Here is a 20,826-nt window from a genome sequence, read left to right as displayed (position 1 = left end):
TAATTAGTACTAATTAGTCCATCAGCGGCATCTGTAACAGATGTGGTCCATTGGGAAGACTTAGACGCAGTGACTGCAATAGATTCTAAATCTGAATTGTGAGCGAGGTGACAGCTTTATGAAACCTATAAAAGCCCAATGGAGTTCAAGAAAAAATCACTGCGACAAAGTTCGCACTAATATCCACAGGACCTCTGTGAACCACATTTTCACTGCAAAGTTTTCAGATTGAATAGAACATTTCAGGATCTGTTTCTTTTGCAAGACGTAAATCCAGGTCATGAGTTTGTTAACTAAGAATGTCTCTGTAACTTTTACCAACTTTGTTCTGGTGGGGATTGTTGAGCTTGAACCATTTCGATATGTATGTGCAGTTTTGGCTCTTGCATTATTTTCAGTCACATTGTTTATGACTTCTATGATTGTCTATGTAACCTGGACAGAGAAAAGCTTGCATGAGCCCATGTACATTTTAATATGTGTCTTGGTTATGAATGTGATGTTGGGGAACTCATCGTATTTTCCCAAGCTGGCCATTGATTTGTTGTCTGGATGCTCAACCATCTCATACACAGGATGTCTCTGTCAATCTTTCTGTATCCAGCTTTATTCATGGGTTGAAATGTATACTTTTACGGCAATGGCATATGATCGATATCTGGCTGTAGGCCACCCACTGAGATACCACACTCTGATGAGCAACGCTACAACTAAAAAAATATCTATTGCCATATATGTTTTTAATGCAGTGATAATAATTGTGAGCGTATTGTTGACATTAAGGCTAACTTTTTGTGGGGTGAAGGTTAACGGTGTCTTTTGTGAGATCGTGTCTATACAACCGCTTGCTTGTAACGATATAACAATTAACGTCATCTATGGAACAACTTTGACAATGTTCAATTTGATTAGCTGCTTGTTTGTAATATTGTACTCTTACATAAGAACAGTTGTCATCTGTCTGAAACTTTCTGCAGAATCCTCTCTGAAAGCCATGCATACATTGATGACCCACATATTGGCCTTCTCCATTTATATTGGAACCGTCTTGTTCATTGTTTTCAGGTACAGTCTTAACAGTGGTTCTGTAATAACAATAGCTGATGTTATCGTACCTTTGATTGGTATCGGCATAGCTACTTCTGTAAATCCTCTGATCTATGGGATAAGGACTAAAGCTCTCAGAGAAAAGATTGTATGTAACCTGTATAAAATGGTTGGCAAAACAAAAGAATAAAATCAGTTTATAACTGTTTCACCAGCAATCTTACCGTTGTAGAGATGTATTATTTTTCTTAATTTATTTTTACCTTTTTGGGACTCTGTAGGAAACAGAGGGCTGTAGTCCAGCATGTTAGAGTGTGCCTGTTAGTGTTCTCTATGCATGGACTGCACTTGATGATTGAGCTTGCTCCTTCCCATATGGAAGAAAAATATATTTTAAATATATTTTAAAAATATTCTTCCCAAATATATTGACATATACTTGAAATACTACAATTTTGGCTGTATTCTATATGTTTCAAAATATATTTCCATATATATACTGTATGTTGAAATGTGTTTTTTTTTATATATTACAAAATATATAAAGGATATTTTTAAAAACACATTTTCAGATATACTGTATGTCATTAAAAATACATTTAATCTACATTTTTGGAATGCATTTACAAATATATGTAAAAATATGTTAAAATGACTTTTTTATATGTTAAAAAAAAATCTGAAGAATGTACTTAAAAATTATATATTTAAAAAAAATATTTTTCATGTATTTTGTAATATATAAAAACACAGTTCAACATACAGTGTGTATATATATATATATATATATATATATATATATATATATATATATATAATTTTATATATTGAATATGGGCAAAATTGTAGTATTTCAAATATATGTCAATATATTTGGGAAGAATATTTTTTACATACAGTATATTTAAAATATATTTTTCTTCCATGTGGGTCATGGTGTGCCAGAGAAGTGTCATAGGTGTTTAATTTAGTGTCTACAATTTCATTTCATTTGTGATGAATGAACCCTGAAGTGACAATGATTTTGGGACTCCCGGTTTCAGAGTTGTGATTCCCTAGCTGTGACACCCAGGAAATCATCTAACCAAGTACAATCTGTGCTTGGTTGGTTGCTTTTAGGGCAGGGGAAACATCAGGGATCCAATAGATCTCTGATGTTTCCATAAAGAGTACCTGTCACCAGGGGCGGACTGACAACTCATGGGGCCCCCGGGCAATAAGGGATCATGGGGCCCCTGTGTCCTTGCCCAAACTCAAAAAAGCCTATGAAAAAGGTACCAGGGGCATCTCACGGGGCCCCCCACTGACCCCGGGCCCTCGGGCAGTGCCTGAGTTTCCAAATGGTCAGTCCGCCCCTGCCTGTCACCTGTCCAAAGCTTTCACAAAGGGGCTTGACAGCGATATAGTTAAGTGGGAAAAAAAATTAGGACAACAATAAAAAAAAAAAAAAAAAAAATTAAATGCTCCTTCTTCTGTCTGAGCATGTCTGCAAATACAAACGAGTATAGGTCTGGCATGCATATGTGAACAGCGATTACACCACATGTGTGAGGTATCACTGCAAACTTCAGAGATTGAACAATAATTCTAGGGCCATAAATCATGATGAAAGTGTTCCTAAACCCAGGACCCTGCATTCACTATATCTAGTCCCCCCGGACCCTGCATTCACTATATCTGGTCTTCCAGGACCCTGCATTCACTATATCCGCTCTCCCCGGACCCTGCATTCACTATATCTGGTCTCCCAGGACCCTGCATTCACTATATCTAGTCCCCCCGGACCCTGCATTCACTATATCTGATCTCCCAGGACCCTGCATTCACTTTATCTGGTCTCCCAGGACTCTGCAGGGGAGAATCAGAGAAGACTGGATCAAACAACGTTTTTGCACAATGCAGAGGTATAACCCCTTAGGTTCCACAGTGAGTATAACAAGCATGCTTTACTGTATATACAGACTGATTGTACTGATGTGGGTTTAGTAACACTTTAACTCTAAACTGATAACATGTAAAGTCTTTTAAACCATCATTAAATTGTATGCACTGTAGGGTTTTTTGCCATTTTACAGGCCTATGCAATTTTAAATCTTGACATGTTTACTCGAAACAAAATCATCTTTTATTAACCCCTTGCCCTCAAGAGTATTTACCCCTCTTCCTGACCAGGCCATTTTTTCTGATACGGCGCTGCATTACTTTAACTGACAATTGCGCGGTCATGCAACGCTGCACCCAAATGAAGTTTATGTCCTTTTTTTCCAAAAATAGAGCTTTCTTTTGGTGGTATTTGATTGCCTGTGCGTCTTTTTATTTTTTGCGCTATAAACAAAAAAAATATGCTGAGAAAAAAATATTTTTGACATGTTCAGTAAAAAAATTTGAAAAGTGTATGTATTCTGCTACATGTCTTTGTTAGAATAAAATCCCAATACATGTAAATAAATTGGTTTACGCGAAAGTTATAGTGTTTACAAATAGCGGTATATATGCTAGAATTTTTTTTTTTTTACTAGTAATGGCGACGATTAGCAACTTTTAGCGCTTCTGCGTGACTGCGGTGGGGCATTCTGACACTGGAGTGCAACTGACTTGGTGTCAATGACAGCCCCAGTGATATCAATACAGTGATCAGTGCTAATAAAAAGCACTTACACTGTACTAATGTCACTGGGCAGGAAGGGGTTAACCTGTGGGGAGATCAAAGGGTTAACTGTGTGCTGTTTTACTATGAGGCTGTGTGCTGTATTTCACTGTAAGCACACTGCTTTGTATGGCTCTGCTATGCACAGGAGAGATCTGTGTTGTTTATACACAGGTCTCTCACCCGTCAAAGATACTCAGTGATCTCCGGGTGCTGGCGAGAGATCACCATCCAGGACCTGGTGATTGACAGCCAAGGCCCCGAATGGCGGCCTACCAGGAACTGCAAAATCACACACACATATATATACAGTTGCAAGAAAAAGTATGTGAACCCCTTGGGATTACGTGGAGTTTTGCATGAATTGGGCATAAAATGTGCTCTGAACGTCATCTAAGTCACAACAATAGAAGAACACAGTCTGCTGAACATAATACTACACAAACATTAGATGTTGCCATGGTTTAATTGCACATAACATGTAAACATTCACAGTGCAGGGAGGAAAAAGTATTTGAACCTTTGGACTTAATAACTGGTTGACCCTCCTTTGGCAGCAATAACCTCAACCAAACGTTTCCTGTAGTTGCAGATCAGACCTGCACAACGATCTGGAGTCATTTTGGACCACTCCTCTTCACAAAACTGTTTCAGTGTAGCAATATTCTTGGGATGTCTGGTGTGAATCGCTCTCTTAAGGTCATGCCACAGCATTTCAATCGGGTTGAGGTCAGGACTCTGACTGGGCCACTCCAGAAGACCTATTCTGTGCTGTTGCAGCCATTGTTTTGTTGAATGACTTGTATGCTTTGGGTCATTGTACTGTTGCATCACCCATCCTCTGCGGAGCTTCAGTTGGCGGACAGATGATCATACGTTTTCCTGCAAAATGTCTTGATAAACTCTTGAATTCATTTTCCCATCAATGACAACAATCCGTCCAGCCCTGAGGCAGCAAAGCAGCCCCAAACCATGATGCTCCCTCCACCATGTTTCACAGTGGGGATGAGGTTTGATGTTGGTGTGCTGGGCCTTTTTTTCTCCACACATAGTGTTGTGTGTTCTTCCCAAACAACTCAATCTTGGTTTCATCTGTCCACAGTATATTTTGCCAGTAGTGCTGTGGAACATCCAGGTGCTCTTTTGCAAACTTCAAACGTGCTGCAATCTTCTTTTTGGACAGCAATGGCTTCCTCCGTGGTGTCCTCCCATGCACTCCATTCTTGTTTAATGTTTTCCTTATTGTAGATGTGTCAACAAAAATCTTAGCATGTGCCAGAGATTTCTGTAGGTCTTTAGCTGACACTCTGGGATTCTTCTTTACCTCATGCAGCATTCTGCGCTGTGCTCTTGCAGTCATTTTTACAGGACGACCACACCTAGGGAGAGTAGCAACTGTGCTAAACTTTCTCCATTTGTAGACAGTCTGTCTTACCGTGGACACATGAACATCAATGCTTTTGGAGATACTTTTGTAACCCTTTCCAGCTTCATGCAAGTCAACAATTCTTGATCGTAGGTCTTCTGAGAGCTCTTTTCTGCAAGGCACGGTTCACATCAGACAGTGCTTCTTGAAACCAGTAAACCCAAAACAGGTGTGTGTTTTCTAAGGGCAGGACAGCTGTCAGCAACACATCCAATATCATCACACTGACTGGAGTCAAGGTTGGCTCACTCCTGGCTCCAATTACCTCTGGGAGAAGTCAATAAGCTAGGGCCTCACATACTTTTTCCTCCCTGCACTGTGAATGTTTACATGTTATGTGCAATTAAACCATGGCAACATCTAATGTTTGTGTAGTATTATGTTCAACAGACTGTGTTCTTCTATTGTTGTGACTTAGATGAAGTTCAGAGCACATTTTATGCCCAATTCATGCAAAACTCCACGTAATCCCAAGGGGTTCACATACTTTTTCTTGCAACTATATATATATATATATATATATATATATATATATATATGATTTTTTGCACCCCCACGTGGAAGCAAAATATATTTTAAATATATTTTTAAAATACATACTTAATATATTCTTCCCAAATATATTGACATATACTTCAAATACTACAATTTTGGCCATATTCAATATATTTTAAAAATATATTTAAATATATTTGTGAATATATCATTAAAGTATATTCAGAACACATGCTGAAATATATTTCAAAGTATATTTGAATTTGTGTGCATTGTAAAATATGCTACGAATATATTCAAGAATGTATGTTAAAAGTACTTCTGAATGCATTTAGTAATATATTTCTGCAGCCAAAAATATATTTCAAAATGCATTTTAGAATGCATTGTGAAATATGCTGGTAATATATTCTGGAATGTATGTCAAATGTACTTCTGAATGCAAAATTAAAACAATACATGTTATATTCTGAAATGCATTAAATATTGTATTTGATCTATTGTAGGCATGTGCTGCTCTGTAGCGGTATTTCTGCTATAGAGTGGCACAGAAGCGGTTAAATTGGGTATTATTTTGTGTATGTGTGCAGTAAAATTCATTTAGAGGTAATTTTTCCTAGAAATTTGCGTTTGACAAATGGCTTTGCAACAGCCACCATTTAATTCACCAGGGCCTCTGGGTTCAGAGCGTACACATAATGTTTGCAGGTTCTAAGTATTTTTCTAGCAAAAATAATCATTTTAATATATGTGTGAAAAAGTAAAAAAAACTGCCCTGGAAAGTAAGTGATTAATAAATGGTAGCTGTGATGAAATAGAGGACATTCATCACTCTGAGGGATTAGGGATGTAAATTGATGGAACTATCATACAGTATATTGAACATACATATAACATGTGCAGATATGCTACAGAATATGCCGTCTAACATTACGAGGGCAAAGGGCAGAACTCCCATGTGCTCTCTATTTATTTATTTCAGGTACTTATATAGCGCCGTCCATTTACGCAGCGCTTTACATACATATTGTACATTCACATCAGTCCCTAACCCTCAAGGGGCGTACAATCTAAGGTCCCTAACTTCCATTCATACATACACATACTAGGGCCAATTTAGACAGGAGCCAATTAACCTACCAGCATGTCTTTGGAGTGTGGGAGGAAACCGGAGTACCCGGAGGAAACCCACACAGCCACAGGGAGAACATGCAAACTCCAGGCAGGTGGTGCCATGGCTGGGATTCGAACCAACGACCCTAGTACTGCCAGGAGGAAGTGCTAACTATTTAGCCACTGTGCTGCCCAATATATACTGGGTTCAGGGGCAGACTGACCATTTGGAAACTCGGGCACTGCCAGAGGCCCCAGGGTCAGTAGGGGGCCCCATGAGATGCCCCTGATACCTTTTTCATAGGCTTTTTTGAGTTTGGGCAAGGACACAGGGGCCCCATGATCCCCTATTGCCTGGGGGCCCCATAAGTTGTCAGTCCGCTCCTGACTGGGTTCATCTTCCTGGAAACCTACACCGACCATCACGTAGCTTGTTCTCCCGTCGCACTGCATTTGCTTTTACTTGTCACCGGAACATAAACAAGGGCAAACAAGGGTGTTCCGCTGTGTCCTCTGCCGCGTGCTCCCAGGGAGCGCGCACAATCCAAAATGGCGGGCGCCGTTTATGAACGGCAACCCGCCCCTGTACTGCCACCATCTGGCTGTTTATATACAGTGGCCAGACGGGAAATGGTTAAGGGGCGGGGCATGGGTGTGTCGTATGCCTACATATTTTTGTTAGTAGGTGTCCCTCAATCCCATCTCAAAAAGTTGGTAGGTTTGTGAATGCAGGCTATTAGAAACAATGGATTTGGGCTTTTTATTGCATTGGTCCTGCTTTGAACAACGCAGCCGAATTCTCATTGTGTGGATAGGCTCTTAAAGCAGTAGTAGAATAAAAAAATCCCCTGCAAGGTAATGTCATAATGTGCTAGTATGCATCGCACATTATGAAGGACTTACCTTAGAACCAGGCTCTCCAGCGGCACACTATCAACGCTTCAGAGGCTTCCATCTTCACCTGGTCTTCCTTCCGGGTTCGTGAGCTCCGGCCATCTGGCTGGCCAAGCCGAAATGACGTCATCCCGCACATGCGCACGGGAGTCCTGGGCCAAGGCACAGTGTTCTGAAGGAACGGTGCGGGTATGCCTTTCCTTCAGAGCGCATGTGTCAGCTCTCAAAAAGAGCGAATATCTTCTAAACAGTGCACATTTAGGAGATTTTCATTTTACCTACAGGTAAGCTTTATTGTAGGTAAAAGAAAAGAGTTTACTACCACTTTAAAGGGAATTTTCATCCACCTCAGTCAGAGTTATGTCTCAAAGAATAATCTCTTTTACCTGCCATGAAATAGAGGACATTCATCGCTCACAAGGGTGCAAGGGAACAAGGGTGTGAACGATAGGAAGTTCCCACCAGAAACAAGTGACCAAGTTCCCCTTTACACTTACCATGCAAGAAGTGCTTTGAGACGTGTGCCCCCCCCCCCCTCTACTCCAATAACAGATGTTATTACTGGAAATATAATAGAATTGTAATTTTGGGGGTGCCAATTTTTACATAAGTTACACTCTCCCCAATAAAATGTTATGCCATTCTCAACATATTCTCAACAAGATGTTATGGTACAGCTTAATTTTCTTTCTGCCTAAAGTTACATTTGCATAGGCATTTAGCCATGGTGCAGATGACTGCTGCTGCATTTGCCACCTATGAGCAGCTAGCCATTGCCACCGAACCCATACAGTGTAAAGAAGAAATACGAGCAATTTTTTTTGGTTTTCCCATGTAGTGGGTCTGTGCCTGCACTGCATGGGTTAAATGCTTGATTTTGTCTAGGAGCTCAGAGAGTACAGATATAAAGTATCTCACAGAAGTGAGTCCACGCCTCACATTTTTGTAAATATTTTATTATATATTTTCATGTGACAACACTGAAGAAATTACACTTTACTACAATGTGACGTAGTCAGTGTACAGCTTGTATAACATGTACATTTGCTGTTCCCTCATAATAACTCAACACACCGCCATTAATGTCTAAACCGCTGGCAACACAAGTGAGTAGAACCCCAAGTGATAATGTCCAAATTGGGCCCAAAGTGTCAAAATTTTGTGTGGCCGCCATTATTTTCCAGCACTGCCTTAACCCTCTTGGGCATGAAGTTCACCAGAGCTTCACAGGTTGCCACTGGAGTCCTCTTCCACTCCTCCATGACGACATCACGGAGCTGGTGGATGTTAGAGATCTTGTGCTCCTCCACCTTCCGTTTGAGGATGCCTCACAGATGCTCAATAGGATTTAGGTCTGGAAACATGCTTGGCCAGTCCATCACCTTTACCCTCAGCTTCTTCAGCAAGGCAGTGGTCATCTTGGAGGTGTGTTTGGGGTCGTTATCATGTTGGAATACTGCCCTGCGGCCCAGTCTCCGAAAGGAGGGGATCATGCTCTGCTTCAGTATGTCACAGTACATGTTTGAATTCATGATTCCCTCAATGAACTGTAGCTCCCCAGTGCCGGCAGCACTCATGCAGCCCCAGACCATGACACCCCACCACCATGCTTGACTGTAGGCAAGACACACTTGTCTTTGTACTCCTCACCTGGTTGCCACTACACATGCATGACACCATCTGAACCAAATCAGTTTATCTTGGTGTCATCAGACCACAGGACATGGTTCCAGTAATCCAAGTCCTTAGTCTGCTTGTCTTCAGCAAACTGTTTGTGCGCTTTCTTGTGCATCATCTTTAGAAGAGTCTTCCTTCTGGGATGACAGCCATGCAGACCAATTTGATGCAGTGTGCGACGTATGGTCTGAGCACTGACAAGCTGACACCCACCTCTTCAACCTCTGCAGCAATGCTGGCAGCACTCATACATCTACCTCTGGATATGACGCTGATCTTGTGCACTCAACTTCTTTGGTCGGCCATGGCGAGATCTATTCTGAGTGGAACCTGTCCTGTTAAATCGCTGTATGGTCTTTGCCACTGTGCTGCACCTCAGTTTCCGGGTCTTGGCAATCTTATTATAGCCTAGGCCATCTGTATGTACAGCAACAATTCTTTTTTTCAGATCCTCAGAGAGTTCTTCGCCATGAGGTGCCATGTTGAACTTCCAGTGACCAGTATGAGTGAGAGCGATAACACCAAATTTAACACCCCTGCTCACCATTCACACCTAAGAACTTGTAACACTAACGAGTCACTTGACACCGGGGAGGGAAAAAGGCTAATTGGGCCAAATTTGAACCTTTTCACTTAGGGGTATGCTCATTTTTGTTGCCAGCGGTTTAGACATTAATGGTGGTGTGTTGAGTTATTTTGAGGGGACAGCAAATTTACATGTTATACAAGCTGTACACTGACTACGTCACATTGTAGCAAAGTGTCATTTCTTCAGTGTTGTCACATGAAAAGATAGAATAAAACATTTACAAAAATGTGAGGGGTGGACTCACTTCTGGGAGATACTGTATATATAATTAAACTATTGTGCGACTTGCCAGTTTGTAAAAGTTGAGGGCATTAGCTATATATTTTTTTTTTCTAACCACGTTAAGACACTTTAACCCCCTTTCTGCCTAGGCCATTGTTCAGCTTTCTATGCTGTCACACTTTGAATGACAATTACTCCTAAATTACATTTTCAGCATTATTTTATGACAGAGCTTTATTTTGGTGGGGTTTTTATTTGTTTTTATTTAATCACCAGTGAGTTTTTTTTATATTTTTTGCTGTATAAGTGAAAATAATACTGACATTTTTGAAAAATAGTTTTTCTTAGTTTCTGTTCTCAAATTTTGCAAATAAAAAATATTTCATCATAAATTAGGGTCAACATGTATTTTGCTACATTTCTTTGGTAAAAAGAAACCAAATCAGTGTATATTATTTGGTCTGTGTGAAAGTTATTGAGTCTGCAACCTATGGTATATAGTGTATTTGAAAATGAATCCTGATGAACGGACTGCCTTTCTAATTTCTTGAGGTCCTAAAATGCCGGAACAGTACAAATACCCCCCAAATTACCCCTTTTCAGAAAATAGATTGTCCAAGGCATTTATTAAGATGCATGGTGAGTTTTTTTGAAGCTGTGAACTTTTGTCACATTTTTTTGGAAAGTGAAGAAATGAAATAAAATGTGTTTAGTTGTCATTTTAACAAGTTATTTCTCACACATAGGCATACTTAAAATTACACCCCAAACAACTTTCTGCTATGCCTTTCTACTATGGGTATACTACATTTGTGAGACTTTTTCACAGCCTAGATGCATAGAGGGGCCCAAAATCTAAGGAGCAGCTTTGGGCTTTCAAGGGGCATAAAAACGCATTTCATTTTCTGACCACCTATCATATTTTTGAGGCCCTGGAGCATCAGGACAGTGTAAACACCCTCAAAATGACCCAATTTTGGAAAGCAAACACTACAGGGTATTTTCTGAAAGGCACAGTGAGTCTTTTGAAAATTATATTTTTACCACAAGTTTTGGAAAATGCATTAAAGAAAATAAAAATATTTTTGTATTTACACAAAAGTTGTCAATTAATTAGATATTTCTAATACATATCATGGGCATACTTAGAAATACACCCCAAAACACAATCTGCTACTTCTCCTGAGCATAGTGATACCATATGTGTGAGACTTTTTCCCAGCTTAGCCACATAGAGGGGCCCAAAATCCAAGGACCGCCTACAGGCATTTCAGGGGCATAAATTACACATCTGATGTTTTGACTACCGAACACATTTTGTAGACCCTTGAGCAGCAGGACAGTGGAAACACCCATAAAATTACCACATATCGGAAAGCAAACACTCCAAAGTATTTTTAAGGAGCATGGTGAACCTTTTGAAGCCTTTATTTGTTTTAATTTTTTTTGGAAAATTCAAGAGAAAATGAAAATTTTAATGAATGAATGAATGAATTAATTAATTAATTAATAAATATATTTTTCACACACAGACATGGGCATGCTTAGAATTACAACACAAAACACATTCTGCTACTTCTTTCAAGTGCCATACCACACTCGAAAGATACTTTTTCACCGTTTGGACTGATTATGTACCAGACATTGTATCTTGTAAAATATACAGATCAACCAATTTTGTCAAAACCAATGTACTATAATGGTCTCCTCTATGTGAGTGATTGGGGAATATAGCTTAGTGTAGCATCACCTAAAGGTAGCGTCACCTATAGCTTAAGTTCCTATAAGCCAAGCAAGCCACTCCAACTGGTACATGGCTGCCCCTAAGAATGCCATGTTCACTAGCCAAGAAGTACAGGTGACTAAAAGAAAGGATGAACAAAAGAGTTCCTGAAGTTCCAGGAGTGCAGTTGTCCACAGGGGATACTTGGGACTGGTGTCTTGCAAGAATATAGTCATTCAGACATTCAGATTAATTAGTTCAGGCGACAGGCAGAGACATGGTCAGTAAATAGGCAAAGTATCAGGCCAGGCAACAGGTAGAAATGTGATCAATAAACAGGCCAGGGTTATTACAGGCAGCAGGCAGAGGCAACACTGCACTGGTGTGGTGGTGATCAGGAACACTGTTGCTGACCAACACTGGTCTGGTGACACTGCGACTGGTGTGGTAGTGATCAGGAACACTGTTGCTGACCAACACTGGTCTGGTGACACTGCGACTGGTGTGGTGATGATCAGGAACACTGTTGCTGACCAACACTGGTCTGGTGACACTGCGACTGGTGTGGTGATGATCAGGAACACTGTTGCTGACCAACACTGGTCTGGTGACACTGCGACTGGTGTGGCAGTGATCAGGGACACTGTATTTGGTGTGATGGTGATCAGGGACGCTGTAACTGTTGTGGCAGTGATCAGGGACAATATGACTGGTGTGGCGGTGATCAGTGACACTGGCACTGGTGTGGAGGTGATCAGGAATACTGTGACTGGTGTGGCAGTGATGAGGGATGCTGTAACTGGTGTGGCGGTAACTAGAAACCATATTACTGGTGCTGAGGTGATAAGGGACAATATGACTGGTGTGGCAGTGCTCAGGTACACTATGAGTGGTGTGGCTGTGATCAGAGACACTTTGTGGGGAGCAGTCATAAGGGAATGAAGTGGTGGTGATTAGGGATATTGACTGGCAGTACTGGTCTTGTGACATTGTACTGATGTGGCTGTAATCAGAGATAATGGCTGGCAGCACTGACATACAGTGATATGAGAGCAGTCAGCCGTTGTACACGATGGCCACCACAGCAGTATGATGTCACCATAGGTCTGGTGACAGTATGTAAAAAAAAGTAGTATATCCAGTATTTTTAAAAACAATTATATTTTTTTTTACATACTGTCACCAGAGCAGTGCAGTGTCACAAAAGTGGCAATGTACTGCTCTGTGGAGGTGATAGGGTTTTGTTTACACTGTGATTACTTTATTACAGTGATGATCACTGTATGATAAATCATTTACACTGTGTAATGTCATCCATTCATAATGCCATTTTTTACTATTGTGATATCCATAATTGTCCACAACTTTCACATGGTACAGAGCTGCTATGATTGGCCTTGTGCCATATGATCACTGTGACCAATCACAGAAATCAAAACAGTAAGCAATGGCGTCATAAATGAGAGCCATTGTTTACTACTGGACATGCGATCACTGTGATTGGTCACATTGATCACATGTTACCAGGGAGGAGCAGAGTGGCCCACTACACTGATCAGTAATCTGCTGTGTCCGGTGGACACAGCAATCATAGATCGTGCTGATTTGTGCCCCTGGGGACGTGCACGAGGTGTGCTTCTGGGAGGACGTATCTTTCCCAGGGGCGGACTGACAACTCATGGGGCCCCTGGGCAATAGGGGATCATGGGGCCCCTGTGTCCTTGCCCAAACTCAAAAAAGCCTATGAAAAATGTACCAGGGGCATCTCATGGGGCCCCCTAATGACCCCAGGCCCTCAATAGGGGATCATGAGGCCCCTGTGTGTTTGCCCAAACTCAAAAAAGCCTATGAAAAAGGTACCAGGGGTATCTCATGGGGCCCCCTACTTACCCCGGGCCCTCAGGCAGTGCCCGAGTTTCCAAATGGTCAGTTTTACCACAATGATGCTTATCTTGTCCAACCATATATGTACAGTGACTGGATGATAAAGTACCAATGGATAACAATTTAGGTGCTGCAGCCAAAACAATATTGAATGGGGTGCTTCTGCTGTATCTAAATCAAGGTAAATGTAAAATTTAGGATCCAGGTCTTCCCTAACCTATGGGATATTAGGAAAGATTTTAAAAAACAATGGGAATCTAATCTTCAGGACTGTAATGGAGAATGATGGGTCTTTTGATTGACCATCATGTCAAAGAAATTTAAGAAATTGACAATGTTATTGTTAAAGTACAAAGGCAAAATATGGTCCTATGTGCACACCCTAGATTTTTGGAAAAGGATGGGGAGTTAAAGGACCAGCTTCAGAAATTCAATAAGGAATTGATATATAATAGAGATGTAAAATATATCATAGATAAAATGGCATTTAATGGCAAATATGCCTATAAATGACCACAACGTGGGGGAGGACGTAGGAACAGACCAACACGTCTAGCTGGTTTGGTTAACACAATAGATGACACACAAGAAAGCACTGATTCGGATACTTCCAATGTATCAGCAGTTTCTCATGTTTCACAGTTATTTAAGAAAATAAAAGGAGGGGGTCATGGATCTCGGAAACAATTTAATACTGGTGATGTGCACAATGATGGTGGAAAAAAGAAAACCAGAGAATCTGGTCAACATATGGACACTGGTACTGATTCTGACACAGATGATACAGCATTATATGATGATAGTTCCATGAGGGACATTTATAACAACTATTCAGGGGCTATGGCCACGACAACACAGGCTGTTCAAGACACAACATTAACACGAACACAACACGAACACAGGCTAACAAGAATGCACAATATAAAAAGTTTTCCAAATCGGGCAGTCCCTAAGGGAATGTCCGTTACGGATGGTAATAAGGATTTTTTAGAAAGCTCCCCAAAACAGGAAATTGTCAAAAAGTTCCACAACAACTTGGACAGATATGTGATAAAACAGAATTAAAAACTGAAAAACTACAAATTATTAATATTTCATCTCATAGGTTATCTCAAAGTGAATGGAGCTTGGTTTGAGTTTTTGCCCATTTGAATGTGTCAAGGATCTTAACCAGTTCGCCCGTAGGTTAACATATAAATATCTATTTGATGAGGATAGAAAGAGAAAAAACCATGAAATGCAAGAAAAAGAACAGTGGAAAGGATACAGTATATGGTTAATGATTTCTTGGCTTTGAAGGATATTATGGATCTTCTAAGTGAAAATGAGGGTTGCTTGTCGCTATTGAAAGAGGGGGTTGATTGCCAGACCACTCCAGTTGACTGTGAACATATGGAGGTAGGTTCTAGGATCCCTCCCACACAATGTGCGAAGGAACATAGGACTAGAAAAGTTAAGAAAAAATCTGGGGGGGCGTGGTCTAGTCCAGACCTAAGATGGCTGCCTGATCCCAGAGCTCCAGAGCCTCATGGTCCTGCTTCTGCTCTACAGGCTGCTTCTCACTGCTCCAGGATGGGCAAAAGCCAGCGGAACTCCTCTGCATCCCAGTCCCGTTCTCCTAGGGACCAAGGCATGCAGCTTGGTAGAAATATACCAGAGATATTCCGGACCCAGCACAAGGACAACATGGGGCCATCCCAGCTCTCCTCACAGGCCCCTCCTCAGCAGCAGCCAGCTAGCAGAGATAGCTCTTCCAGCCATCCTGCACTAACAGCCAATGATCACTACTGCAGCACAGCCTGTGACCTGCCTATGAGTCTGCTCTGCAGCACCAGCACATTCCAGCTCATCTGCCTATGAGTATCCCAATCCTCCCCCCTGTGACCCCCTCAGCAGCCCATGATTTACCCAGCTCTGCTACCCGTGATCACTCCATTTCTGCAGTTCGTGACCATCCCAGCCCTGCAGCCCGTGATCATCCCAGTTCTGCTGCCAGTAACCACTCCAGCTCTCCAACCTGTGATCACCCCAGCTCTGCATCCCGTGATCACCCTAATTCTGCATCCTGTGATCACCCCAAATCTGCAGCCGTGACCACTCCAGTGTTGCAGCCCATGATCACCCCAATTCAGCAGCCCCTAATCACCCCAATTCTACAGCCCGTGACCATCTCCATTCTGCAGCCCTTGATCACCTCAGTTCTTCAGCTCGTGACCACCCTAGCTATGCAACCCGTGATCATTCCAGCTCTGCTACCCGTGATCACATCAGTGCAGTAACATGTAGCCCTCCCAGCTATTCAGCCCATGACCATTCCCGCTCTACAGATCACGAGCATTCACATTCTGCAGCCCGGGACCACTCCTGTTCTGCACTGCCAGTGCACGCAGCACCCCCGCTTAACTTAGAGGACCTGCGAGCGGTACCAGCAGACATAAAATCCTCAGTATTTGCAGCTATATCAGATCTCAGGGATGAGTTCCAGTCCGTGGCCCTTAGACTTGATAATGTTGAACGAGTCACAGCCCGCCACGACGCAGCCTTATGCCAGGTACAGCAGGTTTACCACGCGACTTCTCCGATCTCTAAATCTAAAGGAGTCTCAGTCCTTCTCTCTAAGAATCTGCCACTGACAGTTACCGACATTCTTGCAGATGACCAAGGCCGATATCTCTTCTTGAAAAGTATGGTACAAAACAAACCAATCACTGTAGCAAGTATCTACAGTCCCAATACTGGTCAAGTTTCCTTCTTTCGTTCAATCTCCCATTCTCTCTCTTCTTTCCAGAGCGGGATCTTGATTCTCGGAGGAGACTTCAATGTGCCTTTAGAACCCCTTCTAGACACCTCCATGGGCACATCCTACCTGCCTTATAAGGTTCTACGCCAAATTAAGCTTAGCTTTCAAGACCTTCTCTTACATGATACGTGGCATATCTTACACCCTAATGAGAAAGACTTTACTTTCTTTTCATCTCCCCACAACAGATACTCCCGCCTTGATTATTTTTTCATTACACAGCAAGACCTACCTCTCCTTTCATCAGTTCGCATAGAACCGATGGTGCTTTCTAACCATAACCCAGTCTTGATTGTCCTCAATCTCCCTGATGGTCCCTCAGTTACTCCTATCTGGCGTTTAGACTCTCATCTCCTAACAGATATTGTCCAGGTGGTTGAATTACGCAAATGCCTTTTCGAATACTTCTTAGAAAACGATACTCTGAAAGTCTCACCCCTGACACAATGGGAAGCACATAAATGTGTCATTAGAGGAAAAATTATTGCAATGGCCTCAGCTATTAAGTGAGATAAACAGGCACGCCTAAAGGATTTGTTCACTAAACCTAATCTCTTGGAAATCAAACACAAACGTACACTAGCTTGCAATGTTCTTCAGGAAATCTCTGACACCCGTGCTCTTATCCTTGAGGAAATGTGTCGAGGCCTCCACCGAAGATATACTTTGTCACAAAAACTATTTTAGGAACACGGAAACAAAAGTGGGCACCTTCTGGCCCAGGCGCTAGGCTTTAAAAGGGCAAAGGCAACGGTATATCAACTCAGATCCCATAAAGGCAACCTGCTGGAAAACAATGACGATATTGCTCGAGAATTCAAATTGTTCTATTCCACCCTATACGATCTCCACTCCAAGGAAACTCCCCTTCTCTCTCCATCATCCAGGGCGACCCTTTTGAAAGAGTTCCTAGACAAACACTGGCCCACCCCCATCACTTTATCTATCGCTGAAAAACTTGACCGCCGCATATCAACCAAAGAATTGGATCTTGCGCTTCAACAACTTAAGCCTGGTAAAAGTCCAGGCCCTGACGGCCTTACGACCACTTACTACAAGACGTTCTCGAACGTTCTCTCTTCCCCTTTTTTGAGTGCCTTCAACTCTATCTCACCTTCAGCACCCCTTTCTTCAGAAATGTTGACTGTACACATAACCGTTATACCCAAATCAGGAAAAGATACTAGGCAAGCTGCTCACTATTGTCCAATCTCGCTACTAAATGTAGACATGAAGATTTTTGCCAAAATATTAGGTTCCCATTTACTTCCACTCCTCCCTTCTCTTGTCACAAATGATCAAGTCGGCTTTATCCCCGGACGCGAAGCCAAAGACAGCACTATCAAAGCTATCACTATACACCACCTTTTGACTACCTCAAACCAACAAGGCTTCTTTCTTTCCTTAGATGCAGAGAAAGCATTTGACAGGGTTGCATGGGATTATATAGAGCAAGTATTACAAACGATGGGGCTTGGTTCGCGTTTGCTGACCTTTACAATGTCTCTCTACGCCTCTCCTTCGGCAAGAGTTAGAGTAAATGCCACACTGTCAGACGCTTTCCCCATCCGTAATGGTACCAGACAGGAATGCCCACTCTCCCCTATCCTTTTTGTCCTGATACTGGAACCTTTTCTTCAGTGTCTCAGACACAACCCTGATATCAAAGGTCTTAGCTCGGCAGGTAAGGAGTATAAATTAGCAGCATTTGCAGATGACATTCTGATTTTTTTTATCAGCCCCCCACACTACTCTTCCAGTCCTCCTAACAGAATTGTGTTACTTCCAATCCTTGTCCAACCTTAAAATCAACTTTTCGAAGTCTTATGCACTCAATGTAACCCTCTCTTCTACAGATGTAATCCGCTGTCAGCAAAAACTTTCCCTTTTTATGGAAACAGGACGCAATCACTTATTTAGGCATTCAGCTCCCTAAGAACCTATGAGACCTCTACAGTAAGAATTATCTACCCATCCTGCGAGAGTTAACAAATGATTTCAAATGATGGAACAAACCTATCTTTTCCTGGTTCGGCAGAGCCGCTATCCTCAAAGTGAATGCTCTCCCTCGACTCATCTACCTATTACAAACTATACCCATCCACCTACCTCACAATTTCTTACTCTCTTACAGAAGCCTCTGCTCCAATTTCCTGTGGAACAATCACAGACCAGGAATTAGTTACGCTAGACTGGCGCTTCCCAGACACAAAGGGGGAATAGGCCTACCCGACATCCAGAATTATCTCCATGCATGCCATCTCTCCAGGATAGTAGATTGGAACACTCATGACACTGTTAAAGACTGTGTCTCTCTTAAGGCTTCTTTCCTACCCACGCCTTTTGCTTTTACGCCTTGATTGTATGTTCACCATACCCCTCAAGAAGCAAAGACCCACCCTTTAATTTACCCAACCCTTCGCATCTTTAGTACTATTTGCAAAAGTTCCAAATCGATGTCATCAGTCCCAGGGTCTCTTACCCCTCTACGTCAAAACCATGATTTTCCACCAGGCTTACACCCGCGATTCCTCAAGGACCACTGGTCTTTCAAAAAGATGATAGCCCACCAATTCTTTAACAGAAACACAATGCTTTCCAGGGAACAGCTGGCCTCCAACCTAGGAACAAACCCTATACCACCATGGCTATACATGCTTGTACAACATTACCTACACTCACTTGATAAAAACCGACAGGTGTCTAGACTTCTAACCCCATTTGAGAAATTGTGCTCTAAACAATCGCCTCAAAGTCATCTAATCTCCACCATCCACTCTCAACTGAACTCTGACCACCCTTCTAACAGTGGCACAGCTTGCGCGGCATGGGAAAGTGACCTCTCGATTTCTTTCACTCAAGATGACTGGGAACGCATTCATCTGAACACACTCAAAGGCTTGGTAAATGTATCCACCCAAGAAAATGGTTACAAAATTCAATCCCAATGGCATCGCACCCCTGCTCTTCTCCATAAATTTAACCCAGATACCCCTGACACTTGTTGGAAATGTGAGAAGGAGGAGGGAACCCTTCTACGTATCTGGTGGACATGTCCAAGAATTAAACACTACTGGTCTGAAATACACCAAATTATTCAACGCGTAACTACCTACACTTTAGATTTTACGCCCGCTCAGGTCTTACTGCACCATTCTTCTCTCCCCCAGTTGACCTATTTTAAGTCTCTAGCCATGCACATGGTTAACACAGCTAAACAATGTCTTCCAGTTCACTGGGGGTCCCCACAACCTCCGACTATGGCTCATCCGCATACGTAAAATAGTGGAAATGGAAGAACTAATTTTTATTGCCCGAGACTCTCCTGCCAAATTTGCTTCTAAATGGGGTTGTTGTACACATTTCCAGACAACCAAAGAGTTCTCTCTATTGATTGACAAACCTTCACCCCAATAAAGCCATTACAACCCACCTATAAGACCACCCGTATATACCTGGTTCTCTCCAGGCTACTCTTCTCTGAGGAAGGGATTGAACGTTGGGATCCTATCTGGTTGCACTCCTTCCCCTCCACCTCATGGCCTTCTATGGTGTGGGGGGGATGCTTCGGCATCCAGCGGAGAGGGCGAGAAACACATGCTACCCCCCCTGTCATCCTTCCTCAATAACTTAAATTATGTTTTGTAGCACTCATCTCTCCCCCACACACACACAATAGAAGGCCATGAGGTGAAGGGGAAGGAGTGCAACCAGATAGGATCCCAACATTTAATCCCTTTCCTACTCTTCCCTCCTTCCCTACCCCTCCCTCCTTCCTCCCCCCCCCCCCATTTTTTCTTTTTTTTCTTTCTCTCTCTTTTCCCTTTCTTTTGCTGGGATGGTGCTTCTGGCATGCTAAACTGAACATTTTCATACCTGACCTAGAATCACATTATTAATTAACGTACCTCAGTGTAATTTCTCCACATCCACCGTTCTCAAAAATGTTCTCTAATGTTAATGATTCCATGTTCTGGTCTATCATGAATCTACGCACGATATTGAAAATAGGTTCTTATGACCATAGTTACTCAAAACCTGTTTATTTTTTATCCTTCTAGGTTAACATCCTCCTTTTAGCTCTCTAAGTTGTTGTTTGGGGTCTGCCACCTCATTCTTCTGTGTTCAACTTCCATGCCAAGTTTTTTTTTTTCTTTTTTTTTTGCCTGACTTACTTTCGTTATAAGGCTAGATGCTTCTAGCAAACTGTTGTATCGATACAACCCATGCTTTTGTCTATGTTTATGTTTTTTGATGCTCAATAAATCTTTATTGGAAAAAAAAAATCCTCTAAATTTCCCTCTTTACA

The 20,826-nt window shown here is 41.9% G+C and overlaps 1 protein-coding gene across 1 annotated transcript; it reads left to right on the top strand.

Annotated features, from left to right (window-relative positions):
• The first annotated feature begins 206 nt into the window (after positions 1 to 206).
• On the top strand, positions 207 to 1,265 carry LOC149438365 (olfactory receptor 51E1-like). Its single transcript, XM_089659867.1, has one exon. It carries the CDS (start codon positions 281 to 283, stop codon positions 1,235 to 1,237), a length of 957 nt encoding a protein of 318 aa, XP_089515993.1. The 5' UTR covers positions 207 to 280; the 3' UTR covers positions 1,238 to 1,265.
• Positions 1,266 to 20,826: the final 19,561 nt, after the last annotated feature.

The sequence above is a fragment of the Staurois parvus genome, unplaced genomic scaffold (genome assembly GCF_062004578.1).
Source record: "Staurois parvus isolate SC_StPar_1 unplaced genomic scaffold, SC_StPar_1.0 ptg001192l, whole genome shotgun sequence".
NCBI classification, from domain to species: domain Eukaryota; kingdom Metazoa; phylum Chordata; class Amphibia; order Anura; family Ranidae; genus Staurois; species Staurois parvus.
Note: the sequence above shows the minus strand (reverse complement) of the source record. Positions and strands in the feature narration are given on the sequence as shown.

What these genes read in the sequence shown, in the direction of transcription:
- LOC149438365 (XM_089659867.1), top strand. Translation starts at nt 281, where the DNA reads ATGAGTTTGTTAACTAAGAATGTCTCTGTAACTTTTACCAACTTTGTT.